General features: G+C 39.4%; 1 protein-coding gene across 4 annotated transcripts in view; it reads left to right on the top strand.

Moving 5' to 3' along the window:
• POLA1 (DNA polymerase alpha 1, catalytic subunit) overlaps positions 1–26,406 on the top strand; it is a 299,784-nt gene that overhangs the window by 175,299 nt on the left and 98,079 nt on the right. For all 4 annotated transcript variants that reach the window (XM_073901954.1, XM_025857680.2, XM_073901952.1 and 1 more), the window contains one exon: positions 20,186–20,302. In XM_073901954.1, coding sequence (XP_073758055.1) covers positions 20,186–20,302 — 117 coding nt within the window. The remainder of the gene's footprint in view (positions 1–20,185; positions 20,303–26,406) is intronic.

Here is a 26,406-nt window from a genome sequence, read left to right as displayed (position 1 = left end):
TATATTAACACATGTGAACCTTTGGCCCCTAAAGTCATGCTCATTCTCTTGCACTCCAGATCTTCGAGATAAAAATATTCCTTCCCCGAGAGATAGAATTGAAACTATGTGTTTTAGGGGCACCTGGGTGGCTCAGTCATTTAAGCCTCTGCCTTCGGCTCAGGTGATGATCCCAGAGTCCTGGGATCCAACGCATCAGGCTCCCTGCTCAGCGGGGAGTCTGCTTCTCCCTCTCACTCTCCCTCTGTGCACTCTCCCTCTGTGTGTGTGCGCGCTCTCTCTCTCTCTCTCAAATAAAATCTTAAAAAAGAAACTGTTTTAAATATATGCAGCATGCTGTTTACCTCTAATAAGTGTTCAATTTATTTGATTATTAAATTTAATTATTAGAAGAAAACAATTAATACAGACATGTGAAAAATACAACTTGATTGGGGGTTTTCACTTTAAAATTCGCTTTAGGGCGCCTGGGTGGCTCAGTTGGTTAAGCGACTGCCTTCGGCTCAGGTCATGATCCTGGAGTCCCGGGATCGAGTCCCGCATCAGGCTCCCTGCTCGGCGGGGAGTCTGCTTCTCCCTCTGACCGTCTTCCCTCTCGTGCTTTCTCTCATTCTCTCTCTCTCTCAAATAAAATAAATGAAATCTTAAAAAAAAAAATTTTTTTTAAATAAAAAAAAATAAAATTCGCTTTAAATCCTGTTTTGATAATGATCCTAGTATAGGACAGCTAGGATAGAAGCTGGACTAGATGAAGGACAGATCCTTTCTGCTTAGGGAATCAGTTTGCCCGACATACGAATAGCTGTATCCCTACCCCAGATACCTGTACCCACATACCTTTATGATCATTAACATTCTAGTGATACTGTAAGTGTAGCAGTGGAATAGAGAGTCTTCCTCATTTCATGTTGGTATGGAAAATCCCTCAAGTATTTGACCACCTTGACAGGAAGCTTTTGTGTGTTGGGTAACGTGTGTCAGGTTTGTGGCCATTAGCCTAGTAGCTTAGCTCTTCTCTCACCTCCACAGAATTCATAATATCCAACCTGTTAAAAGAGGCTTTCCTTCCCCAGTAATAGTTTGAAGTCCAGTTAAAGAAATCTCAATCTCTCTGGCTTTTTATATGCAAGGCCTTCTGTGCATGTTCCTGGGAAAGGAGAGTTGATTAGATAGAGACTTATTTTCTTTGTAAATTAATGTCCCACTCCAGCCCCATTTTCTGCCTTCCTTGAGGAATACTCAGTGACTGTACTTGTGCAGGAAAGTCAAATTCTTTAGTTTTATTATATAAGACATCAGATGAGCTAAAGAGAATCTTTTCCCAGAAGCATCTCTTAAGCCTCAGAGTGGAATCACAAGTAGGGCAGTGGACTAGCAAATGGACAGGCATGCCTGAGATCATCTCAGCATCTGTAGGAAGCACATTCAGCTTGCTGCAGATGGGTGAGACATGAAAATAGATTTGGGAGTAGTAAGAAGATTCAAAGCAAGGTCAAGAGAGCTGGGGAGCTGAATATAAAGGTTTCTTTGAACCTGTTTCAATAACACATGAAAACATTTGCTAAGATGGATGATATTTTCTTCAGAGCTTCTTTCCTTATGCCTCTTGCTATTTAGAAATTGTAGGCCCTGGAAATATTTATTAAAATCCTTTGTAATCTAAGTACTCAGAAGGGCATAGAGTGTTTTGGGCTTTGAGAGGGGTAACATAACAGGCAAATGTCAGCATTAGCAGTTGATAACATATATATGTTTTGCCTTCTGTCATTCTAGCACTCTACCTCAGTGTGACTTCTGTATGTTTTCACAACTTGATAGAGTGTGCTGTTTAGCTTCATGATTTATACTTATTAAACCTTGTTTGTATAAATATATGACCATTTAGCCATACTGTGGAGGACTTGCTAAAACACAGACTGCTGGCCACAATCCCTGGAGTGTCTGGTTCTAGGTCTTGCGGGGGGGGGGGGCGGGAAAAAATTGGCGCTGAGTGGCATAGTCGGTTAAGCATCCGACTCCTGGTTTTTGGCTGAGGGTTGTGAGGTTGAGCCCCACGTGGGGTCTGCTTGCAACTCACTCTCCCTCTGCCCTCCCCGCCAAATAAATAAAAATAAAAGAATTTGCATCTCTAACACGTTCCCAGGTGATGCTGTTGCTGCTGGTCTGGAGACCATGCTTTGAGAACCACTATCCTAGGCATTCACCAGTGTATGCTACCCCATTCAAGAAAGCAGTCAAGTGAAAACAGTAATGATGTGATTAATAATGGTGGTGTAATGAGATTTGGTTAAGAGGAAATATTTTCAGTGATGGGAATATATGTATATTTTCCTAACCTCAGTTATGGATAAGTCATGGAGGCTTATGGAGAACCTCATGTTTGTTTTTTTTTTTTTTTATTATGTCATAGAGGGGCACCTGGGTGGCTCAGATGTTAAGCATCTGCCTTCTGCTCAGGTCATGATCCCAGGGTCCTGGGATCGAGCCCCGCGTCGGGTTCCCTGCTCCGCGGGAAGCCTGCTTCTCCCTCTCCCCTCCCCCTGCTTGTGTTCCCTCTCTTGCCTGTCTCTCTCTCTCTGTCAAATAAATAAAATCTTTAAAAAAAAAAAAAGAATTCTTAAAAAAAATTATGTCATAATAGAACAGAACTTAAAACCATCTAGCCAGATACAACCCACCCTTCTCTGTGAAAGGAGAGATTAAGATCCCCATAGATGAGATCTCTCCAACTTCGGTTTGTTGTTGTTTTTTTGTTTTGTTTTGTTTTGTTTCTTTTTAAAGAGGCAGAGCCAGGAGAAGTGATGGAATAAGAAAACTATGTTAGGGAAGGGAGCTTTTAAGAGGACTAATTCTCCAAATATAAGAGAAACCATTTGAGTATTTATTTATTCAGCCACTTAATATCCTTAAATTAAATTCAGCCCCAAAGTTGATTTTAGGCATTCTGAGCCATAGGTCTGTACTGATTGTATTGTATTTTTTTTTCACCTGTAGTGATCTTAATCACCACCACCACCCTCTCTCATAGTGGTTTTAACACAGTTATTTTTTCCAGTTGCAGAGATTCTTTGGTGGCTTAGTTCTTGGGTCCACAGCCCTAGATTATTGGGAAATATGATGCTGGAGGCAGCCCATTGAAAATGTTGGTAAATGTTAGGTTTTGAAAATTGTAGCTATTATAATTAAACAAGAAAAATAATATATAAAAATTGGAGGGGAACGAGGGAAATGATCATTATTTACAGATCCCTGTAGACCCAGAAATCCCAATGAAATCAAAAAACTACCACAGACAAAAAGAATTTAATAAGGTCGTTACAAAATTAATATTAAAAAAATCAATAGTTTTGATCGATACCAACAACAACCAGTTAGAAAATATAATGAAAGAACTAAATACTAAACAGATTAAATACCTAGGGATAAACTTAACAAGAAATGTGCCATATATATAGGTAGATGTAGATATAAATAAAACTATAAATGTTAACTGAAGGATTTAAAAGAAGACTTTGGTAAATGGTAAAGTATATTATATTCTTGCTAGGATTGTTCTCTGAGTTTATCTGTAAATTTAAAGCTTCCCTAGTTTTTAAATAATTCATAGGAAAATTCCTACAAATAAGATGACTTACTGCCAGTTATTGAAATTTTTAGGACTTTAGGGTCATTAACATATTTTGGTGCTTTCCCGATTTTGATGGAGCCAATATAGAAAGTCCAGAAGCAGACCTAAAAGTTGCATTGAGTATTTTATAAAGGGGTAGTTTGTGTCAGTAGGGAATAGTCATCTGGGGAAAAAATACAGTTGAATTTCTTCCTTGCTCCCTACACTAAGATAAATTCCAAATGGGTCAAAAACTTAGAAAATGAAACTAACATGAACAGACATTTATCCAAAGAAGACATCCACATGGCCAAAAGACACATGAAAAGATGGTCATCATCACTTACCATCAGGGAGATGCAAATCAAAACTACAGTTAGAGGGGTGCCTGGGGGGGCTCAGGCAGTTAGGCATTTGACCTTTAATTTCTGCTCGGTTCACGATCTTGAGGACATGGGATGGAGCACCGCAGCGGGCTCCAAGCTCAGTGCAAGATCTGCTTCAGATTCTCTTTCCCTCTCCTTCCCCCTCTGCCACTCTCTCTGCTCGTACTCACTCTGTCTCTTAAATAAATAGGGGAGCCTGAGTGGCTCAATTGGTTGAGCATCTGACTTTTGGTTTTGTCTCAGGTCATGCTCTCAGGGTCATGAGATTGAGCCCCATGTCAGGCTCTGCCTTGAGTGGGGATTCTGTTTGGGAATTCTCTCAATGCTTTGCCCTCTGCCCTTCCCCCACTCTCTTGCTCTCTCTAAAATAAATAAGTCTTTTAAGATATATAAGTAGATTAATCTTTTTTTAAAACTACAATGAGATGTCACCTCACACCTGTGACAATGGCTAAAATCCGCAACACAAGATAAAACAGGTATTGGCGAGGATGTGGAGAAAAAAGAACACTCCTGCACCGTTGGTGGGAATGCAAACTGGTGCAGCCATTGTTTAAAACAGTATGGAGGTTCCTCAAAAAGTTAAAAATAGAACTAACCTATGATCCAGAAATCATACTCCTGGGTACAGGTACACTAATTCAAAAGGATACATGCACCCCTGTGTTTATAGCATTATTTACAATAGCCAAAATACAGAAGCAGCCCAAGTGTCCATCGACTGATGGATGGATAAAGAGGATGTGGTGCATATACACAATGGAATATTATTCGGACATGAAAAAGAATGAAATCTTGCCATTTGCAACAACATGGATGGAGCTAGAGAGTATAATGCTAAGCAAAATAAGTCAATCAGAGAAAGAAAAATACCATATGGTTTCACATGTGACATTTAAGAAACAAGCAAAGGAAAAAGATAAACCAAGAAACAGGCTTTTAGAGAACAAAGTAGTGGTTACCAGAGGGGAGAGAGTGGGGTAATGGAGATTAAGGAGGGCACTTGTGATGAGCACCAGGTGATATATGGAAGTGTTGAATCACTATATGGTACACCTAAAACTAATATAACACTGTATGTTAACTAACTGGAATTAAAATGAAAACTTAAAGAAAATGAAACTATAGGGGCGCCTGGCTGGCTCAGTCAGTGGAGCGTGTGGCTCTTGATCTCAGAGTTGTGAATTTGAGCCCCACATTGGGTGTAGAGATTACTTAAAAATAAAATCTTTCCAAAAAAAGATGAACGTATAAAAGTGATGTTTTTAATAATCTTGGATTTGGGAAGACTTCTTGAAACAACACAATTCAGAATTCAAGAAAGGAAAATATCAGTAAATTTGACTACAAATTAATAAAAGTTTCTGCAAGGTGAAAATTATACATATACACAAAATACTGTAAAGTCAAAAGAGAGGTGTTGAACTGGGAAAAATCTTTGCAACCCATAAAGCAAATAAAGGCCTAATTTCTTTTAGATATAAAGTGCTCTTGCAAATCAATGAGAAAAAGACCAACAACCTAGTAGAAAAATAGGTAAAGGACAGGAATAGGCAGTTAGCTCATAGAAAAAGAAATGGAAATGACTTATACACTCAGGTAAAGATACTCAAGCTTACTCTTAAGTTCAGAAGCCCGAATGAATACCACTTTTCACCTATCAGAATGACAAAGATCCAAAAGTTAATTGGTTGTGCAGGTAAAGGTGTGAGGAAAGGGATACTCACACTGTGATGGGTATGAGAACTGGTATGCCCTCTTCTGACCACAATTGGGCAACATCTGTCAATATTTGAAATGAAATGCCATTTGGCGGGGCACCTGGGTGGCTCAGTCGTTAAGCGTCTGCGGCTCAGGTCATGATCCCAGGGTCCTGGGATCGAGCCCCGCATCGGGCTCCCTGCTCGGCCGGAAGCCTGCTTCTCCCTCTCCCACTCCCCCTGCTTGTGTTCCCTCTCTTGCTCTGTCTTTCTCTGTCAAATAAAATATTAAAAAAAAAAAAATGCCATTTGGCTTAGCAGTTCCAATTTGGGTATCTCTCCTTGTAGATAGATGTACAGTTACTTGCAGGTGATGTCAAAGGTAATGTACAAGGATATTCCTTGTAGCATTATTGATAATGGTGGGAAACTGAAAACAACCTAATTGTTGATCAGAAGAGGATTCATTAAGTTATTACAATCATACAATAGAATTCTGTACAGCCATTAAGAATATCACAGGTCTATATGTACTTATAGGGTATAATTAACTCCACTTTTAAGCAAAACAAGTTTTAAGAAGAATATATATGATAAATTTCTATTTTTTAAAATATTTATTTATTTTAGAGTGTGCTGCAGGGAGGGGTACGGGGAGGGGGAGAGAGAGTCCCAAGCAGACCACACCGAGCACGGAACCTGACACGGGGCTCAATCTCACGACCCTGAGATTGTGATCTGAGTCAAAACCAAGAGATGCCTAACTGGCTGTACCACCCAGATGCCCCTCTGCCTTTTTAAAAATAAGGGGAGTGGGGGCACTTGGCTGGCTCGGTAGAACATTGTAACTCTTGGTCTCAGGGTCAAGAGTTCAAGCCCCTCATTGGGTGTAGGGATTACTTAATACAGATTACTTTAAAAATGAACCAAGCAAAGAAAAAAAAAAATTGCATTGTTCATAACAAAAACTTTTACTTAACCCATTATGTCCAAAATATTTTAATCTATAATGTATGTTAAAAATAATATATTTTATATTTTTTGGACTAAGTCTTTGAAATTTGGCTTTATATTTTATACTGGCAGCACATTTCAGCTTGGACTAGCCACATTTCAAGTACTCAAGCACATACAGCTACTGGCTCCTGCATTAAACAAAATAGGTGTAGAGAGTAAAGAGTGCTAGGTTAGAAGTTCAAAGACCTGGGTGGCCCCACAGCCAATTGCTGTGACAGTATACAAGGAATTCGCTCTTTCCTGGGCCTTATTTTCCTCAGATAGAATATGAAGGATTAGACTAGAGCTCTAAAGTTCCTTCCCAACTTTAAAATTTAGGGTTCAAATATATTGTTTCATATTACTTACCAAAGCAAAAATGTGATTGTGTTTTCTTTCATAGACCAGCACTCCTAAAATTCTGTGTTCATAATCTAGGGACTGTATTGTTATTGCTAGAATAAGATTCTTTGTTTATGGTTTCTTTAAAAGAAGAATGTTACTCAGCTGTAAGCCAAGTAGGAATTGGTCAGTTCTTTTAATAGAAATAAGTCAGGTTTGAGGCTTTGCTAATTCTAATGCTGTATAGAGAGCTTCAAAAGAGTAAAAGTCACATCAACAGTATCTAAAGAAAGAGTAACTATTGAAGGAGAAAGTTGAGAGACAAGTTTTTAAGGTACAATTCTGTTTATAAAATTCATTTTTCAGAAGATAACAACCAGTAGTTTTCTTTGAACAAGAGAGAAGGAGAATAATATGGACACGGGATCTCAGCCGCGACTACACAATTAGAATCACTTGGGGAGCTTTGTTAAATTCCTGATGGCCATTCTGTACCTCAGAATGGTGCTTTTCAAAGCATGGTTCCCAGAGTATCAGTATCACCTGGAACTTGTTAGAAATGCAAATTTTCAGGCCTTATCCTGAGACCTAGTGAATTGGAAACCCTAAGGTGGTGCCCAGCAGCCTGTGTTGTAACCTCCTCTGGTGAATCCCATGTGCAGTCAGAGTTGAGAATTCTAGAGCAGGAAGGTTTATGGGACAGAGGTGGCTTTCCTATTGAGTGCCAGCTTTCATCCTGTATCAGCCATGGGGATGGAGTTGGAGATGCCGTGCGGTTTGCCTGCTAGGTATTTGCCATTCCTGATTTTGGGAATTGAGGTAATTTGTTGGCATTATAGGCAGTTGGATGGATTATAGGATGTTGCATTTCACAAATAGAAGTCAAGAAGCGTCATATCCAGTTAGCCAAAAAGGAAAAAAAAAAAAAAGGTGAAAGGGAGATAAAACAGGAAAAAAGAAAAGGAAGAAACAAACATTGGAACAGAAGCCACAAAAGGTTGGGCGGGAGGAAACAGTATACTAGGTAAAATGTTATAAGTGAAGAAATTCGGGCTAGATTACAAAATATTTCTTTTATATGTAAGGGTTTCTTAAGTATCATGGGGATTTTAGACCCACTTTGTGATCTGTCATCAGTTCTGCTTGATCAAAAAGTACTGAAGGCTTGTTCAACCCTTTATCATTTGGCATTAAAGGATATGTTTCCACTTAACATTTAGACTTTTGATAGGATGCACTTAATACAGGTATGGTAAATTCAGAATGAACTAAACCAGAAAATAAATATATTCGCCAAGTGTAAAGAGGTTGTCACTGACTGAGAAGGAGTTAATGTGTCACATTCTTTTGATTTCTACTCCTCGGGAGAAATCACAGCATCTGTAATTTCGGAGGCATATTCTGAAGAATGTTATATTGTGATTTCTCTAAGCTGAACCTTAGAGATCTGTCTGGGAGTTTGCAGCTCTGACAAAATAAGAATGGACCCATTATAGGATCAGGTTCGTTTGATTTTTCAAAAGTTAGGGGAAATATGCAGATCATTTCAGAGACTCCTTTTGCTCTGCCTTGCTGTGAGGCAGATGAAGGAAAGCAGGCTGGGCTATGTTGCGAGGGTTGGGAGCTTATTTTTTGAGTTCTCGGCAGTACAACTTCTACAAGCCCTTTCTGTGTGTATTCTTCTTTTCTCCTCCCAGAATACTACATTTTCCCTGGGAACGCCAATTTTGGTAATTTCCAAAAAGCGAGGCATTACTGCAGAATTTGTTCGTCTTAGGAAAAAAACCGCTTCTTCACTATTGCAGTTAGATCCTTCCTTTCATACCTGAGTAAAAACAAGTCTGATACGACTTTTCTCATCATCACATTTATTATAGAAAAGATACTACTACTTGTGAGACCCTGTTTAACTACTAAAAATACGATTTCGATTTTTGTATTAATTTCGGAGTGCTCGGTTTATATTTTTAGCTTGTTTTGTGAACTGGGCTTTGCGTATAAAGTGGTTTGCAGCACACCGGTGATATTGTTGAACATCTTCCTCAAATAGCAAACATGCATTTCCACAGCTTTTTGGACAGAACCACAGTTAATAATTTATTTACAGGAAAAATGTATGGTTTTTAAAATTATTAGTGTTTCTCATCTTATGTTCTGGCATTTACATTATGAAACTTCATCTCGGCGTATAGACTTCCCTTGTATTGCCAAAAGGAAAGAAGTGGCTTTTCTGCAAAGCTAAATAGTTTTGACTTTATTGTCTGCTACGAAACAGCTGCTGATACCAGAAAAATGCCGTCTCATCATTGGGCTTGGGGTGTCCAAAAGAAGCATGGAAAAAAATGACTATAGCTCCCTGTCTGCCCTGGCCCTCTCCTCTTTTCTCTCCGTTTTCATTGCCGTGAAGAGCAGGAGAACAATATTCTGCAATTAAGGATTCCATTAAGTTGAAGAAAAGAGCAAATGGGGGATGTTTGTTCTCCAAGCTGAAAAAATTTGTCTGGGGTGGGGGGGATAGTGGTAGTGGTATAGAGAGAGGTGGGTGGAGAGACGAAGTCAGGGCTGTTTGTTGAATATACTGTTAAGGACTGTTACCATCCTAATTAATCAAGTTAGAAATTACAGCTGTAGTCGGTTTCCCCCCAATTCTTGTTATCAATTTTCTTCTCTTTTGAGACAAAGCAAATATAAATTTTGTGTTCATTTGTCATTCGTTCTTTGACTTCAGCATCTCTGAAAATAACAATGTAGCACAAAAGCCCAGTATTTACCTAGTTGTAATGTGGGTTGCCATGGTGTTTTGCAAATTATTGCAATTATGTTCACCATGCGAGTCGCCCTTGGTAACTGGCGAAAAAACTGATAATCCTGTTTTGAACAAAAGGTCAAATTGCTGAATAGAAAGTCTTGATTAACTAAAAGATGTACAAAGTGGAATTATTTCCTACCATTCAGAAATAGTTCTTGATCGGGTTTGGGGGAGGGGGTGAGTAAGTACATCTGATTACTGAAGTACAAAGCATTGAAAGGATGTTGTCTTGAGCCTTTCATGTAGTCTTAATGGTGGCTTTTTTGTCAAATTTACCCATTTGCGGCATTGAAAGAGGCAGCTGCATTTAAGCTGGAGAGACGGTGCTTTTTCAAGAGTTCAGTGCAAGGAAAGTTCTCAGCAGTATCTGCAGTTTACTAGTAGCCCCTGGTCTATTAAAACTGATGTGCCGCATTTGAGCCCATTGCTCTCAGTACTTGTGAACCCCTCTGGCTGATGATCTAATAAAGTGCTCTTACTGGACAATCTCTGATCAGCTACTTAGAAAGGAGCTTGGGGGAGGGGCAGGAGGGACACCCTCACAGGCAGTCAGACTTGGTGTAGGCCAGAAGAGACTTGAGCAAGTGGCCAAACCAAAAGGTTTGTCCTGATGATAATCGGTGCTGAGCTGTGATCACAATTTTTCTTCTGGAAGGAAATCTTAATTTTATTCAAAGTTGAATAAGGAAAGATTAGAAATGTCTTTTTGAAATTCAAAAAATCCAGCTTTGTGAATTTGTTTCTTAAATTTTAGGCATCCATAAAATACATGATCCTACATTTACGTAAAACCAAAAGTTTCCCAGGTTACAGCCAAAGGTCAAATGGATTTTATCTCTTCTGTATCTGGCCGAGCATCTGGGGGGAGTGAATTTCGAAGGCAGGGGGTCTCTTCTTTTCTTAATGGCCACCTGAAAAATCAATTCTCAAAACTTTTGAGAGTGTGTGAAAGTGGCATGAAAGCAAAGCAAACCTTAACAAGTTTGTGGGTTTACATTCTACATCACCTAGCAACCCCCTGGCTCGGCCAGATCTCTTGTCTACCCTTAGTTCTGTTTACAGACTATTCAAACGGCCCTTCGAAACCATGAAAGATATTCAGTTTCATTAGTACCATTCTCAAGGAGAAAATAATTAAAGTTAAATGAACAAACATTGCCTGGTGATGGTTTGAACTCCATTCTGATTTTAAGATGTCCTTTGAGGCACTTGCAAAGATAGGTCAGTTTTAACATTTGTTGTTCAGTACCTAAAGGCATATCACATTAAACCACACCAAAAATTACTAGCCTGCTAACAAACAATAAAAATTACTTTTAGCTAGACTTCAGCAAAGAAAAGAAATTCTGCTAATAATAAGGTTCTAGGCATGCCCACCTGATTGAATTTTTTTAATTTGATTCCTACCCTGGACATCTGGGTTGATCCGTACATACGGTGAATAAAAGGCAGGGGCGGGGGCGTGGGGAACAAAGCACCTCTGTTTAAAACGGATTTATTACCTACCTTCAGAGATCCAACATCATAAAGAAAAGTATTCAAATCATATTCCGTAGAAGGCTGTGTGCATTTTAATGAGTGGCTTAATTTAATAAATGATTCTACCGCTACTAATACATGCCCTGCCACTTTCTACTTGGGAACTGCTATGTGCTTAAGTTGACCTATTTTTTAAAATTTCTGAATTAGTAAAAAAAAAATTTTTAAAGAAAAAACATTTTTTCGTGTGCCTTTTTTTTTCTCATAAGCACGTTTGCTGAAAATTCATCTTGGTAACAACCAAGCACCTGTGATATAGTTCAAAATATTTTTCACATGTATTAGTGATTTGATTATATTCAACGCTCTTGGCAAAACCGTCTCTTCCTTCATTAGTAACAGCTTTCTAAGTATAAAAACAACATATGCTTGTTGTAGAAAATTCAGAAACTACAGAAGCAGAAGAAACCACCTACAGATAACCAGTGATAACATTTTAGGGTAGTTCCTTCCAGTCTTTTTTTTTTTTTCTGTGTACATACTGATGAAACTAAGGCTTGAGTTTACTTTTGAGTTTAATTTGTTAGTATGTGTTCATAGCAAAGGCGATGTTTTTTCATCTTTGAAGACTTGAGAGGCAGGAGTGGTCGCACAAGTAGCAAACAGTTTTTCTTAGAGGCTTAGTTGGCAAAATATTCATATAAGCAACAGAGTAGCCATTTGACCATCTCGTTCTGCTACGTGATTCTTTCTTCCTTTTCCTTGGTGAAATGTCTGTATGCCTTAACTGACACATCCATTTGTAACCATTCATGTTGGAAAGTCACAGTTGGAATAGTACATCCCCAAGTCACTTGTAGCTTCACATAGGGAAAAAAAAGTCTTTTATGAAAAGATTTGTAATACAATAGAGATTAATGGAATGTGGAGAGGAAAATGCTTTCAGTTTCTCACATAAAGTAAAAGCAGGACAGCTTGGCGATCTTGTATTCTTACTATTTGTATTTTGTTAGATCTCTAACATCCACAGTACATGGCTGCGTTGCATGAGCTCTTTGTGCTTTGTTGACAGTTGACAGACAAAGCAAAATTATTCCTGAAGCAAGGTACTGTGTACTTAGTTGTGACCTATTATAGCCTACGAATGTAGCTTGCTTTTGAGTTGGATGAATAGGGAGAGTATTTTATAGAATAGGCTTGAATATACTAAGAGAGATTTTAGCTGCCCATACAGAAAGATACATGTCCTTCATTGAACTTTTTCCCCCCAAAACGTAATTTTCCTTATAAAATGATTTTAAGTATATTTTCCCCTGTTGCTTGCATGGCGACAATTTTAACTGTTCTACTATTGTCCTACAGTGGTAAAATAAAATTGCTGGTAATTGTTGGCTTTCTCTGCTCACAGTATAGCAGGAGGAGATGGCTTGCATGGGGCTTTTTAATGTACCTCAGGGACATCTTCTGATGCTCAACCTCTGATTGCAAATTAAAATAACAGGGCTGTGGTATTGGATTTGATGTGAGGCAAAGCAGAACAACTTGCTAATTTATCATGTAATATACAATTGCTGAGGTTGGAATTTGTCCACTTGTGGTGCTATTCTGTGTGCTTAAATGAGGACCACTGTTTGCATCTAACCTATCATAACAGTTTGGGAGTGCTCCATTATCCTTTCAGCAAACTGATGGCAGAGTCTGGTCCTCACACAAATGATAAGATCAATAAGTTTCAAATAACTTGGATGAAATGACATGTGACTGTTCATTTAAAGAGATATCTTACTTTAAAAATCAATTTTGGTAATATTTAAAATTCTTAACATTGATGAGGCACTTTCCACTTCTCTTTTGTTTGATAATTTTATTAAAAATATTTTTGTATTAACTTCAGTGACTAGTTTATATATGTATATTTCCTGATTTGCTCTTTCATCTCCTACCCTGGCACCTCTCTGAGACTTACTAATCACTCTTTGACAGGCCAGCATGCTGCAGTGTAGAAGATTTAACTTTAAAAGCTAAATTATGTTCCTGTTAAAACTTCCCGTAGAGATCTTAGGAAAATTTTCTCCCAGTTTTGGGTGCAAATGTGGGTCAGAAGGCAATTTGTTTTTTGATATTTCTGGAAATCCCAAATCACAACATGTCATTCTTCAAAAGCAGCTGTGGGCCCATACTGTGCACTGTCTGTTAAGACCCATTTTACACTGGGGATAATCCCATGACAGAAAAATGTGACTGCAAGGGAACCCCAGAACATTTATAAATGGTTTTGGGTGAAAAGAGTGTCTGGTGTGCTCAGAGTGCATATCATTTGGGGAGAGGAGCGGTTAGTGGCCATTATAGGAAAATAGTAATGATGTGATGAACTCTGTAAGAGCACGTATGCTGGCAGACCTCGTCCCGCGCTGCTGTCCACGCATTCCTGGAGAGCCATTACAATTGAAACTAAATCATACGTCAGCACACTACTGTGGTGTGTTGTGTCTTCAAATCTCTGAGGCTTGAAGTAAAGCAGACACCCCATCCTCTTCCCTCACCATCCATTCTGCCATCTATAACTTCAAATCTAGTACAGTTTTGTCAGGAAAAACATGGCAAGTTCACTTACGTTGACTACATCGTTCTATTATTTTGCATTCAAATTGCAAAGCACCTCCACCGAATCTTACCAGTTACCCATCATTGTAGCTCTCCATTTTGGTTAACACCAGGTGGAAACTGACCAGGCTCTTTCCTGGTTGGAATAGTGCATCTTTAACAGTGTCTTGTCACCTGTAGCCGAGCACCGGTGTTCCCCAGTAGTGGAGGCGTGTGTAGGGTAGTAATAATATTGTACATTTAATGAACAGTGTTGTGGGCTCTGAGCAACCTTATTAGAGTAAATATTATTATCTCTTGTTTCGTATATGAGGAAACTGAGGCTCAGAGGAAAGGTTCAGTGACTTACGTGAAATTACCCCTCAATAAATGGGTGGGGAGAATCCTCATTCACGTGCAGTTTTTCATAACCTTGTTTCTGTATTTTTCATTGAGCGTGAACCTATGTGCTAGAGACGGGAGAGGACACCACCGGTTCCAAAGTGGGTCATCCCCCAGGCCTGACCTTCCAGTTAGGGAGGTAAAATAAGATTGTTCAGGGATAGTGCACAGCATTGTATGCTCGGTGGCAGTAGCATAGAGGGAGAAGTCACTGGAGGGTGGGGAGGTTTCACAGGAGAGGAGTGGAAATGATGCTCAAGGAATGGCCATGTTAGGCGAAAATTCTACAGCATGAGCCAAGACAAGGAGTTGGCAATAGGTAAAACGTGTTGTGGACTGTGAGAAAACCAATGCAATGGGGCGAAGAGTTTGTGTAAGAGAAAGTCGGGATGGGATGAGGCTGGAAAGATTTGGAAGCCAAACGAAAGCATGCATTCTCTAAGGAAGGTTTACTACTGGGGGGCATGGGAGTGAAGGGCCCTTGGGAAGCTACACTGGGCACGTCTTTACACTGGATATGGGAGAGAATGGAGTTGGGGACACCAGGTTGGAGGCTGTTCAAGTAGATCAACTTTGAGGTCTGGGCTTTGGTGAAGTAGATGACAATGGGACTGCAAGGCCAGTGGATAAATTGGGTGACTGACTGGAAGTGGGTGGAGAAGGACCCACCATATATTTGCTTCAAGAGTAATGAGAACTGTGCATTTTTCTTTCTCCTTGGAGTTTTAGACCCTCATTATTTTCTATAAACTGGCTCCTGTGTATTATTTTGTTGCTTCTGTTCATTCATTTATTCAGAAGATTTTTTTGAGTGCCTCCTCTGTGCCACATTTCCAGGTCTGGATGATTTGTGTGTGTGCATCCTTCTAAAAATACAAAAGTACACAAATGGGTAAGTTTGTGTTTAAGGTGCACCTACGAGGAATGCCTCAGTTACAAGTGGAAATCGATCCCTTTTTAGCATGTGCAGAGACCATTTTAGTTGAGACCTCAGAAATATAATTTAGCAATCAGAACCAATCAGCATTTGACACAATTTCGTACACAGTGATTTCAAGGAATTAGTGATGCTGAAACTAAAGTAACAGGTGATGGATCTTTGCTTGTTTTGGTAAAGGTTTATTTTGCTGTTGGCCAGGGTGGCTTCACCTCTTTTGAACCCTCTACTTATAAATGTGGTTAAGGTAGGCATCTGAAAACGTAATGACTTTATTCCTGTTGGTTGTGACAGTTTGACATTTACATATGGCATCGCATAATAAAATGACGTATTTGGATGGCACATATCCTTGGAGTGGTTCTGGGGGTTTTCATAAAACCCAACCCGTTTTATAGGTTGGACTTCCAAAGAACTACACTTAGTTAATTTTTTTGCCATTGACTTGGCAATGTAACTTTGGGCTGTACATCATTTCCCAACACGGGAAATAAAAGTAAGTTTAGTTTTGTCTTTGTGAGTGGATTTATTCAGTGCTAGTATTTGTAACTAATATTTTCAAAGACTTGGCATATTTAATTTTAACAACGCAGATGGTTCTTGAAAGGTAGATTTGGCTTAGTCCATTACTATTTGCTGGGGGAACAAAGGGTTAACCAAAGTGTACTTGGCAAAATCAAATGGAAGCAAAGCATATATTGAATATGATTAGGGTCTGTTTCTCCCACAGAAGAGTTTTATTTAAAATACACCATGACCAAAAGCTTAATTATCAAAATAAAACAAGAAGAATCAAGAGTTACAGGCTTCTGATATTGTGTTTCAGCCCCAGTTCCCTTCACACAGTTATCAGCATGTGTAATTTCCATGCATAATAGCACGAGTTATTGTTGTCATTTGTTAAAGGGAGATTAACAGATAGTAAGTACAAACAAACCCAAATAAGTACTGAATAGAGAGGTGACAAAGAAGAAAAGACCTCTTTAATGTTAATTATAACTGGTAGGAAGTCTAGACAAATTATATTATCTGTTTTCTATATGATTTGAAAGGACATTTAGTTAGTAACTCCGTCAGAGATAGAGTTAGGTGTTTGCTTTAGAAACAGGTGAGGTGACAATTTAGCATCTCCTTGGTTGGCAGCTTGCTAGTGAGTCATGAAGTTGTAGTAAATTGATGGAATCAAGTTTCCAAAACACCTGAAGAGAGGTTGAGCTTTTCGAAGGGTATGTTTTAAAAATTAAAGAATAATTTTAACTTCCGGGTTGTATCCCAGTAATTAAAAATTTATTGTCTCAAAACATGGAGGTTGTTGCCTGTCTGCTTGCTTTTTAAAACTTTTGTTTAGAGTTGAATGAATTACAGCTGGGATTGGCATCGTTAACTGATATCTATTCCGAAATGTGTAAATCCTTAGACAGCAGCTTTAAGGTAGCAAAGCCAAATGAACGATCAAGGAGTTGTCCAGTCCTGCGTGTTTCATACATGGTTTGCTTGAATTCTACTGCTTCCTTTATTAATATGCCTAAATGGGTACTTCCAGAAACAACTAGTCTCACTGTTAGTATTTATAGGCTGCATTGAAAATTTAATACCTGCTGCGGTCAGGACCACTACCTCCCTCTGTATCCCCCATGCCTAGGACAGGCTAAACCGAAGTGTCTGGTTTCCTTAATTTTAAGGGGCCATTGATTGTGAACTGCACTCTTGACTTAACAGTGTTTTCAAAGAAAACAAATACATTATTAAATGTATATATCAATTGTAAACACATCTGAGTTTCTGAAATATCAAAATGTGAATTAAAATCTTGTCCTTAAGGCAGGAAAATATAGTTATAGGCCCTACGAATTGGAACAGAGAGTCGCCTGTGACTCAGAACCACTAATTCCTTGTTCTAGTTTGTGTTCTGCTGTGGTAGTAGTAGTTTGTCTCAGGTAGGATCCACACGACTCCAACCCTTGTCCGTCTCGTTTGGCAGTTTTAGTTGGTACCATACAACTTGGTTCTTAAAGTCAAACCTTAATGAATTGCTTTTAGTCTTTGTGTGTGTGAACCTTTCTTATTTAGGTTGTCATTTCCTGAAAGTCTGTACCTGGGGCCTCTTTGGCTACTCCACACAATATTTAATGTAATTCTGGGCATATATTAAAGGATTCATAAGGAGTCCTTGAGATCCTCTATCTGAAAAGTTTAAATTTTAAAATGGCTCAGTGTATCGATTGAAGACAGGAATGAAGTTCACTGTGAATGTATTGACTAGGTGAATTTTATAATCTTGAAAGGTAGTATACTTTCTTTTAGTCAAAAAGTTCTACAGTCTACTTTCTCTGGCTGTGAAAGCCATAAATGGAGCTGAAAGAAGTGATTTTTGGGGCTCTCTCGAGTCTGGTTGTAGTTTCTTCCAAGAAGAGCCTATTTGGAGGACTGAGGTCACACAGCACAGCAATGAGTGGGGACATCCCGCAGATTTGGATTAAAGCCATGTGGCAGTGTTAATAAGTGGCAGATGAAGGTTCCCAGTGTAATTAAGCAGCATTTGTATATATACCGCTCTTACCTAGGGAGAAAAGACCAACAAGTTGCTCAGTCGAGAAACAGAGAACAGGGTTAAACACGTCATTGATTCTTTTCTTAATCACATCGCACATAGCTCTCTCTGGCTTTCATTCTTTTGCATGTGTTACTCTCTCTGCCTGAGTGGTCTTTCCTGCTTTCTCCACCTACCAAACTTCTACTCACTCTTCAAGACCAGTTCAAAAGTTCTGCTTCTCCAGATACTCCCAAGACACAAAGACAGTCAAGTCCCTATTTGCAGCTGCCTGCTTGGGAATACCATGTAACCGGGAATGCACCTTGTACCCCAGCCCCTCAGCCTACTTTGCTTCACCTTATTGTGCCTAATACATGCAGCACTAAACCCACAGACCCTGATGCCTTCATAAGAATGCCTGAGCTTTGGGGCACTTTGGTGGCTCAGTCGGCTAGGCATCTGACCCTTGGTGTCAGCTCAGGTCATGATCTCGGTCGTGAGATCAAGCCCCAAGTCGGGCTCCACGCTCAGCCGAGAACACCTGAGCTTTGCTCCACCCTATTTGTGCAGTTTTGTATCCCTTTTTGAACAGATATGTTTTAGAGCAAACATGATACTGATTTAAGATAATAGGCATATTGTTATCACATCTCTGAGAAGATTCAAACAAGAGCAGGAGGAGAGGGTAACTGAAGAAGGAAAGTGAGAAGGGAGTCTAAAGGCCAGAGAAGTGGGCAATGACTATTTCAGAAGTGGGACAAGAGTGGTTGGTTGAAATTGTCCTTGAAAACACTGCAGCCAGTTTTATGCCTCCAGATTATGTGTGTAGAAGAATCTGTCTTAATTTCAAATAATTGCTTACTTTAAGTGTTTCTTATATGCCGAGTATAGCTCTAAGCGTGCTAAATGTATTGCATCATTACAACCTGTAAAATACTGTTGTTGGGCCTATTTTACAGAGAAGGAAGCTGAGCACAGCAATTAAGTCACTAGTAGTCATTCAGCTACTGGGAAAGTCATTCATTTCTACGTGGTATACTCTTTTTTTAAGATTTATGTATTTATTTTAGAGAGAGAGCGCACACAGGCAGGGGGGAGGGGCAGAGGGAGAGGGAGAAGCAGGCTCCCCGTTGAGCAGGGAGCCTGACATGGGCCTCGATCCCAGGACCCCAGGATCATGACCTGAGCTGAAGGCAGATGCTTAACTGACGGAGCCACCCAGGCGCCCTATGTGGTATGCTCTTGACTTTGATAAAGGTCTTTATTAATGACCGAAAACCCATCTGTGTGTAATCATATAAGCTTTTTTTTTTTTAAGTCTTTTTTTTTTTTTAAGATTTTATTTATTTGACAGAGAGAGCACAAGCAGAGGGAGAGAGAGGGAGAAGCAGGCTCCCTGCTGAGCAAGGAGCCTGATGTGGGACTCGATCCCAGGACCCTGGGATCATGACCCGGGCCGAAGGCAGTCGCTTAACCGACTGAGCCACCCAGGCGTCCCATATAAGCTTTTATTGGGAGGTTTTGCTGTATGCATGCCAGGGGGTATATATTAAAAAGGGAAGAATATCTCATGTGATCTTTTATTTTTTTTAAAAAAAACTTGATGAGTTTCCCAACTGTTAAGGTTGGGGCATAGATCAAAGTGACATGTCAGAGAAGAATGATAAGGAGCTATTTCAGAATCTCTAAGGAAGTTTGAACAAAATGAGTCCATCTTGAAAGGGTTTTTGTTTTGCCTTTTTTTTAATAACTTTTTATTGTTATGTTAATCACCATACATTACATCATTAGTTTTTGATGCAGTGTTCCATGATTCATTGTTTGTGCATAACACCCAGTGCTCCACGCAGAATGTGCCCTCTTTAATACCCGTCACCAGGCTAACCCATCCCCCCACCCCCCTCCCCTCTAGAACCCGCAGTTTGTTTTTCAGAGTCCATCGTCTCTCATGGTTCGTCTCCCCCTCCGACTTACTCCCTTTCATTCTTCCCCTCCTGCTATCTTCTTCTTCTCTTTTTTTTTCTTAACATATATTGCATTATTTGTTTTAGAAGTACAGATCTGTGATTCATCAGTCTTGTACAATTCACAGCACTCACCATAGCACACACCCTCCCCAATGTCTATCACCCAGCCACCCAATGTTTTGCTTTTAAAAAAAAAAAAAAAAAAAGATTTATTTATTTATTTATTTATTTATTTGAGAGAGAGAAGCAGATAAGCAGATTACCCGCTCAGTGCGGAGCCTGAGACAGGGCTTGATCTCACCACCTTGTGATCGTGACCTGAGCCAAAACCAAGAGTCGAATGCCTAACCGACTGAGCCACCCAGGTGCCCCTGAAAGGGTTTTTTTATTTGTATTTGTTTGATGGTAGTAATAAGACTGAAGTGTTCTCTTTCATCTCTCAAGGGCTGGTTGATTTGTGAGGAGCCAACGTGTCGCAATCGAACTCGGCGCCTTCCCCTTCAGTTCTCCCGAAACGGGCCTCTTTGCCAAGTCTGCATGAAAGCTACGCTTCGGCCAGAGGTAATAGTCACATGATGCTAAAGAACTGTGTAGAAGGGGGCAGGGGTGTGTATTTTCCCATCCTTTAGCTCTGAGAGGTAGATATTTGGTATTTGCCCTCTGGAAACACCCTACTACCACACATGTGTATTTTTAAAAAATTCAGACTTCAAAAAGATAAATGCTTTATTTTTTCACATCATGAACAGTACTACACTTATATAAAAGACAAACTGACTAGTTCTCACAGGAATTACTCTGATTTCTTTGGTTGCCACTTCATAATTACACGGAAGAAACTGCTTTTGTAGAAACTTGTCCTTGGACTAGGTCAGAACCCCTTTTGTAAGGGCCACAAAACCTCCCAAACCTGTGCCCTAAAGGGTTTATTGTATTTGTATGGGATTCCATGGTTTATGAGGGACAGCATATCCACTTTTTCTCTACCTTAGCACATACACCTGAGGGAGGAGGCCAACTATCATTAGTGACTTCCAACTAGGGAGCACACTGTCTGGAAACACCTTCCTGGTAATTAAAATGCTTTCCTTCTGTTGTACCCTTGGGGCATCATCAACCCAAGTAGCATTCCCCAAACTCTGGGGAGAGAAATGTTTGAAGGTCTTCCTTGCAAAGAGGGTTTTGTGATCAGGTACATCTAGCAAACTCTGGGCTAGCCAGAGTTAAACAAGCTTATTGCAGATTGTCTGAGAACCTCTAAAATGATAATATACAATCAACCTCCCCAATACAGGCCTGTAATGTGCCTTGCTTTCCAAATTTGTCTGGCCCAAGGATTTATAAAGATTTTGGTGGGAAGAAGGTAGGAATAAGGAACCTGTTATTTACTTTTTTTTTTTTTTTTAATGCAGAGGCAGGGTTCTGTAATCGTGTCTTGACTTCAGGTCTTTTCACTGAAAAGGGTTGATACACAGGCTAGTTTTAGGAAAATAGTTTAAAGTTCTAATGGCTTCTTATTTTAAGATAATAGATCATTTCACAAATATTAGCGAGGAGTCAGGAACTACAAATGGCTACTACCATCGTATATTCCCTTGTTCTTTTGCATAGCTATATGTATTTTTTTAAAGATTTTATTTATTTATTTACTTATTTATTTGAGAGAGAGAGAGCCACTGAGAGCACAAGCATGGGGGAGGGGCAGAGGGACAGGGTGAAGCCGACTCCCCGCTGAGCAGGGAGCCATGTGCAGGACTTGATCCCAGGACCCCCGGATCATGACCCGAGCCAAAGGCAGACGCTTAACCGACTGAGTCACCCAGGCGCCCCGCCATATATATTTTTTACATGGTTTCAGTCATGATGAAAATATGCTTCTGTATCATGTTTATCTTTTGTCAAGCATCTGTCTATGTTGCAACATCATTTTCAGTACCAAAACCAAATTTAACCGTTTTCTCTTGTTGGACATTTTAGGCTACTTTTACTGTCTCTTGATTAGAAAATTGTAATGAATATTCTCCTGCTTACATTATTTTTTGTTGTTATTTGAAATATTTCTTAAGGATAAATTCTTATTGACAATACATATCAAAATTCCTAAATACAACATGGTCTGATTCATATTGCCACATTGCTTTCTTAATGGGTTATCCCGACTTAAACTGTAGCCGGTACTTAATGCATGTACCAGTTTACCACCGTCTTTGCAGCATTTGGACATTATCATTATTTTTAACTAATTTAGTAAGGATAAAGTGTTCCTTGCCTTATTTTGTATATCTTTGATAATTAGTAAAGTATATACTTTTTTTAACAAAAACATGAAACTCATAGTGAGAATTAGGTGTTGTACTATGTTGGTCTCATCCCAACACTTGGATTAGCAGGTGTAGGAAGAGAACAAAAGTATATATATTTAGGGTGACTCATCACTCCACTTGTAGACTCTAGGAGAATCACCTGGCTTCATGAACCAATGCTGCCTTTGAGACTTCTTAAACATCTAGCTCATCAAGTCAAGTTCAGTGAAAATTGAATTACTTCTTAGAAAGTCAGTGAGTTTTATGATGATTCCATTGTTGGTGAGAGAAAATAAAAGGAGAGTGGATAGCTAGTAGATTGGTAGCCCTCCAGTAAATGTTGATGATGTTATTGATAGTGGTTTAATACATCAGGTCATTATTTATCATTTAGTATCTTTTTTTTTTAAATGAGTGAGCCAACACAGGCATTTTGAAGTACTTTTTCCCCTTCGTATCCTTGTCCTCAAAATGGTGACATTTTGGCAGGCATTTACCAAGGTTATCAGCTACTCTTGACAGGGAGGAGCTTTCATACTGTAGGGTCATATTGCTTGGGTCGTATTGCTGCTCAGAACATGACCCTTTGGGATAACTGGAGGTTCAGAGCATCCTGGTTGGTGATACTGCCTGTAGCTGTTCCTCACAGGGACCTTGATAGTGGGTCTGAGCCCACTCTTCTGCAGTCCGCTTGGAGTTGCTAGTGATGAGTTGGGCATTCCATGATTCTGCATATGAGGTTCCTGGGCTTTCCTAGTAAGAGGAAAAAGCTGCATCTTTCCAGAGACCGTTCCAAAGAAGCTCCAGAATCAGTGGTAGAATGGACAGGATCATTGTAATTACTATAGGGTTTTCTCAAGTGTTGTCTGTTTTTCAGGATTATGCTTACCTGACCCTTAAGTTGTAGGGTGCTGTGCCTCAATCATACATTACTGTCATTTGATAATTATTTATTGAACACCTACTACATCCTAGGCACTGTGGAGCTGGGGGCACACCAACAAACAGGACATTTTCTTATTTATAAAGGTAGTTTCATATTATGTAGATTATATAAAATTGATATCTGTGGGCAAAAATAGGCATTTGCAATTATCTGTTTGGACAGAAGCACCAGACTTTCCCAATGCTTGCCTAGTGGGGGCTTTAAATACTTTGTTCAAGTTTGATGGTAAAGCAATTGCCTCTTACCATGCCAGTCTCATCCCTATGTAATAAATCTCTCATTTAGTCCTGGGTTGCATTTGGCTTGAGTACTTTCCAGGATTGACATGGGGTATAAAAGCTGGCTCTTCTTCTGACTTACGTTGCCAGAGTCATAAGAAAGCTGGGACAGTTTTATTCCCAGGGTCTTAGATGTGTCTCTCTTCTTAGATACCTTTAGAAAAAAAAAATCAGTAAAGTTTTTTTATGTTCATGGGAATTTAACAGTATTCAAATTGCTGATTATTAAAAATATATTCTCTGATTGTTCTCTGTTACATGGGAAGTGCACATAAATTCAGGAATTCAAGCTTCAATATATGCATGAGTTCCTAAATAAATAGAACCCTTTTTCACACTATAGGTAGACACAGGACTTTCCCAAGTTAGAGAATAAATATTTTACTATCTCTTTATTTCAAGGATGTGGTTTTGACTTCTTATGGTGACCAAAATCTGTCTGGCTGTGAGGTGAACCGACAGGGGATTCTGTATTATGTAATTCACCAAAACTAAAGGGTTAGTTTGTTTTGTTTAGTTTGCATGATAAAACTAAGATTTCAAACTAAATTAAACTTTTTCTCACTATCATTTCTGTTCTTGGTACGGAGGTGAGAAAGCATCTACATGTGACTCCTTGGGCTGTGGCAGAAATCACTGAGGAGGTTTCACAGCCCTGGAGTAGAGCGCTATGATGGATCCCTTCATTCAGTTGTTTATTCAGCTAAATTTCTTGAAGGCCACTTTTAAGGAAAGTAGTAGAATGACTTCTAGTTCTACTTTGAGATACCCTTAGTCTTTCTCACATTATCCTCAGTTGTAAAATTGTGAAAATCCTTTATAATGGAATGTGTGTACCATACAGGACTTCAGCCTTCAAAGGAGAAGAAGGGGTAGTATTGAACTTGTGGTCATTGTATGTCACAGTTTCAAAATGGTTGCAGCTGAACAAAGTATTGATTTGATGAGTAGGTTAGGGACAGTGAGAATATTGCCAGGCTACCTGAGACAGTGTCTTGTTTCTGCATAAGATGAAAGCATGAAAATAACTGATCTCCTAGGGCAATAATTATGAGTCATGCAAGAAGAGAACCTTAGAACTGTGATAGAAAGTCTTAAACATCTGTCCCTAGTCACTGGTTACCATCTAGGAGACAGTGGATTTTTACCATGAAGGGTCTTTTGGACTTATCCATTGTGATTTTGATGTGCCTGTTTGTTGAGGCAGAGTTCGTTAAATTCTACAGACAGCTTTTTTTAACCATGAAGCAGATGCTAGCTTTCTTTTTCAATAGATTTTTTCATTTTTTTTATCAACGTGAAATTCACATAACAAAATCAACCATTTTAAAGTGAATAATGAAGTGGCACTTAGTACATTCACAAATGTTGTAAGACCACCACTTCTGTCTAGTTCCAAAATGTTTTCAGTACCACAGAGGAAAACCCTGTACTCTTTAAGCAGTTGTACCCCATTCTTCCCCTTCTCCCCGTCCCTGGGAACCACTGATCTGCTTTATGTCTCTATGGATTTACCTATTCTGGATATTTCATATACAAGGAATCATATAATATGTGACCTTTTGTGTCTGGTTTCTTTGACCTAGCATATTTCTGAGGTTCATCCATGTTATAACCTGTTCAAGTACTTCATTCTTTTTTATGACCAAGTAATAGTCTATTGAATAGATACACCACAATCTGTTTGTCCATTCATCCATCCATGGACATTTAGGTTGCTTCTTTCAATATACTTTAAGGTTTATTTTATTTTCATTAGCTAGACAGAGCTTACATTTGGCCTAAATATGTGTTGCGTGGCTCATTTGTTGGTCCTAGTTCGGCTGAATGCTACTGCACAAAGCCAGGCTGATCCCTTCCTCTGTTCCTGTGTTCAGTAAGCACTGGATCAGCACCAGCTCTGCCTGCTTTGAGAACTTTTTAGATACTTAAGGGTGGCTATCTTCCTGAGCCTTCTCCTCCTTGGCCCAATTTTCCTAGGTCTTCAAACTTTTCTCTAGTGCTCTGCTTTTAGAATAATCATCCTAGTCTAGAGTTTGTGTCCCAGTAAGGTGAGGAGCCTAAAACAGCATGCAGCCCTTCAAGTGCTCTTGTTAGCACTACTCTGGAGCAGAATAAACCTACCGCTGCTAACTTTTCTAGATAGTAAATTTCTATGAAGTCTATTTAGGGTTGCATTAACTTTCCTAGTATCCATATTCACAGTGTTGACTCATTTTGAACCTTCCATCTACTGAGATATGTAATGTTTTCGCACATGCAACTGCTAAGCCATGCCTTACTAGGTTTTCTTTTTTTTTTTAAGATTTTGTTTATTTATTTGAGAGAGAGAGCATGAGAGGGGGAAGGGTCAGAAGGAGAAGCAGACTCCCCGCTAAACAGGGATCCCGATGCGGAACTCGATCCCAGCACTCCAGAATCATGACCTGAGCTGAAGGCAGTTGCTCGACCAACTGAGCCATCTAGGCACCCTTTACCAGGTTTTCTGAGATCCGTGTGGTTTTTTTTAGATCTATCTATAAGACTCCATTAATAGTGTGTTAGTTTCCTAAGTCCGCTCTAACAAAGTACCACAAGCTAGGTGGCCTAAAACAAGAGAAAGGTATTGTTTGACAGTTCTGGAAGCTAAGTAGATGTCAGAAGTCCAGGGGACAGCAGGGCTTTCTCCTCCTGAAGACTGTAGGGAAGAATCATTCCTTGCCTCCCCTAGCTTCTAGTAATCTTTGGCGTTCGTTGGCCTATAAGCACATCGCTGCAGTCTCTGCTTACATAGTCACGTGGCCATCTTGTCCCTCTGTAGCTCTGTCTCTCTTCTCCTTCCTATAACAATACCAGTCATATTGGATTGGGGCCTACGGTAATCCAGTATGACCTCACCTTCATTTGGTTTTCTCTGCCAAGACCCCTATTTCCAAATAGGACTTCAGTATATCTTTTTAGGGACATAGTTCAATCCATAAGATAGGAATTGTACTGAGCTTGGGGAAATGGAAACCAAAAGTAATAGTAGCTTAACCAGAATAAACATTTAATTCACTAAGAAACTTTAATTTTTTCTCACATGACATAAATCCAGGAGTGGGCTGTCCAAGATGACGGTGGTGGCTCCCTAGTGTCATCAGGTGTGCAGGTGCCTCC

This window comes from Callorhinus ursinus, unplaced genomic scaffold, assembly GCF_003265705.2.
Source record: "Callorhinus ursinus isolate GAN/ISIS: 27379988/994484 unplaced genomic scaffold, GSC_fseal_2.0 scaffold16, whole genome shotgun sequence".
Classification (NCBI taxonomy): Eukaryota; Metazoa; Chordata; class Mammalia; order Carnivora; family Otariidae; genus Callorhinus; species Callorhinus ursinus.
The sequence above is the reverse complement of the archived record's forward strand: the minus strand, read 5'-3'. Positions and strand labels throughout refer to the sequence as shown.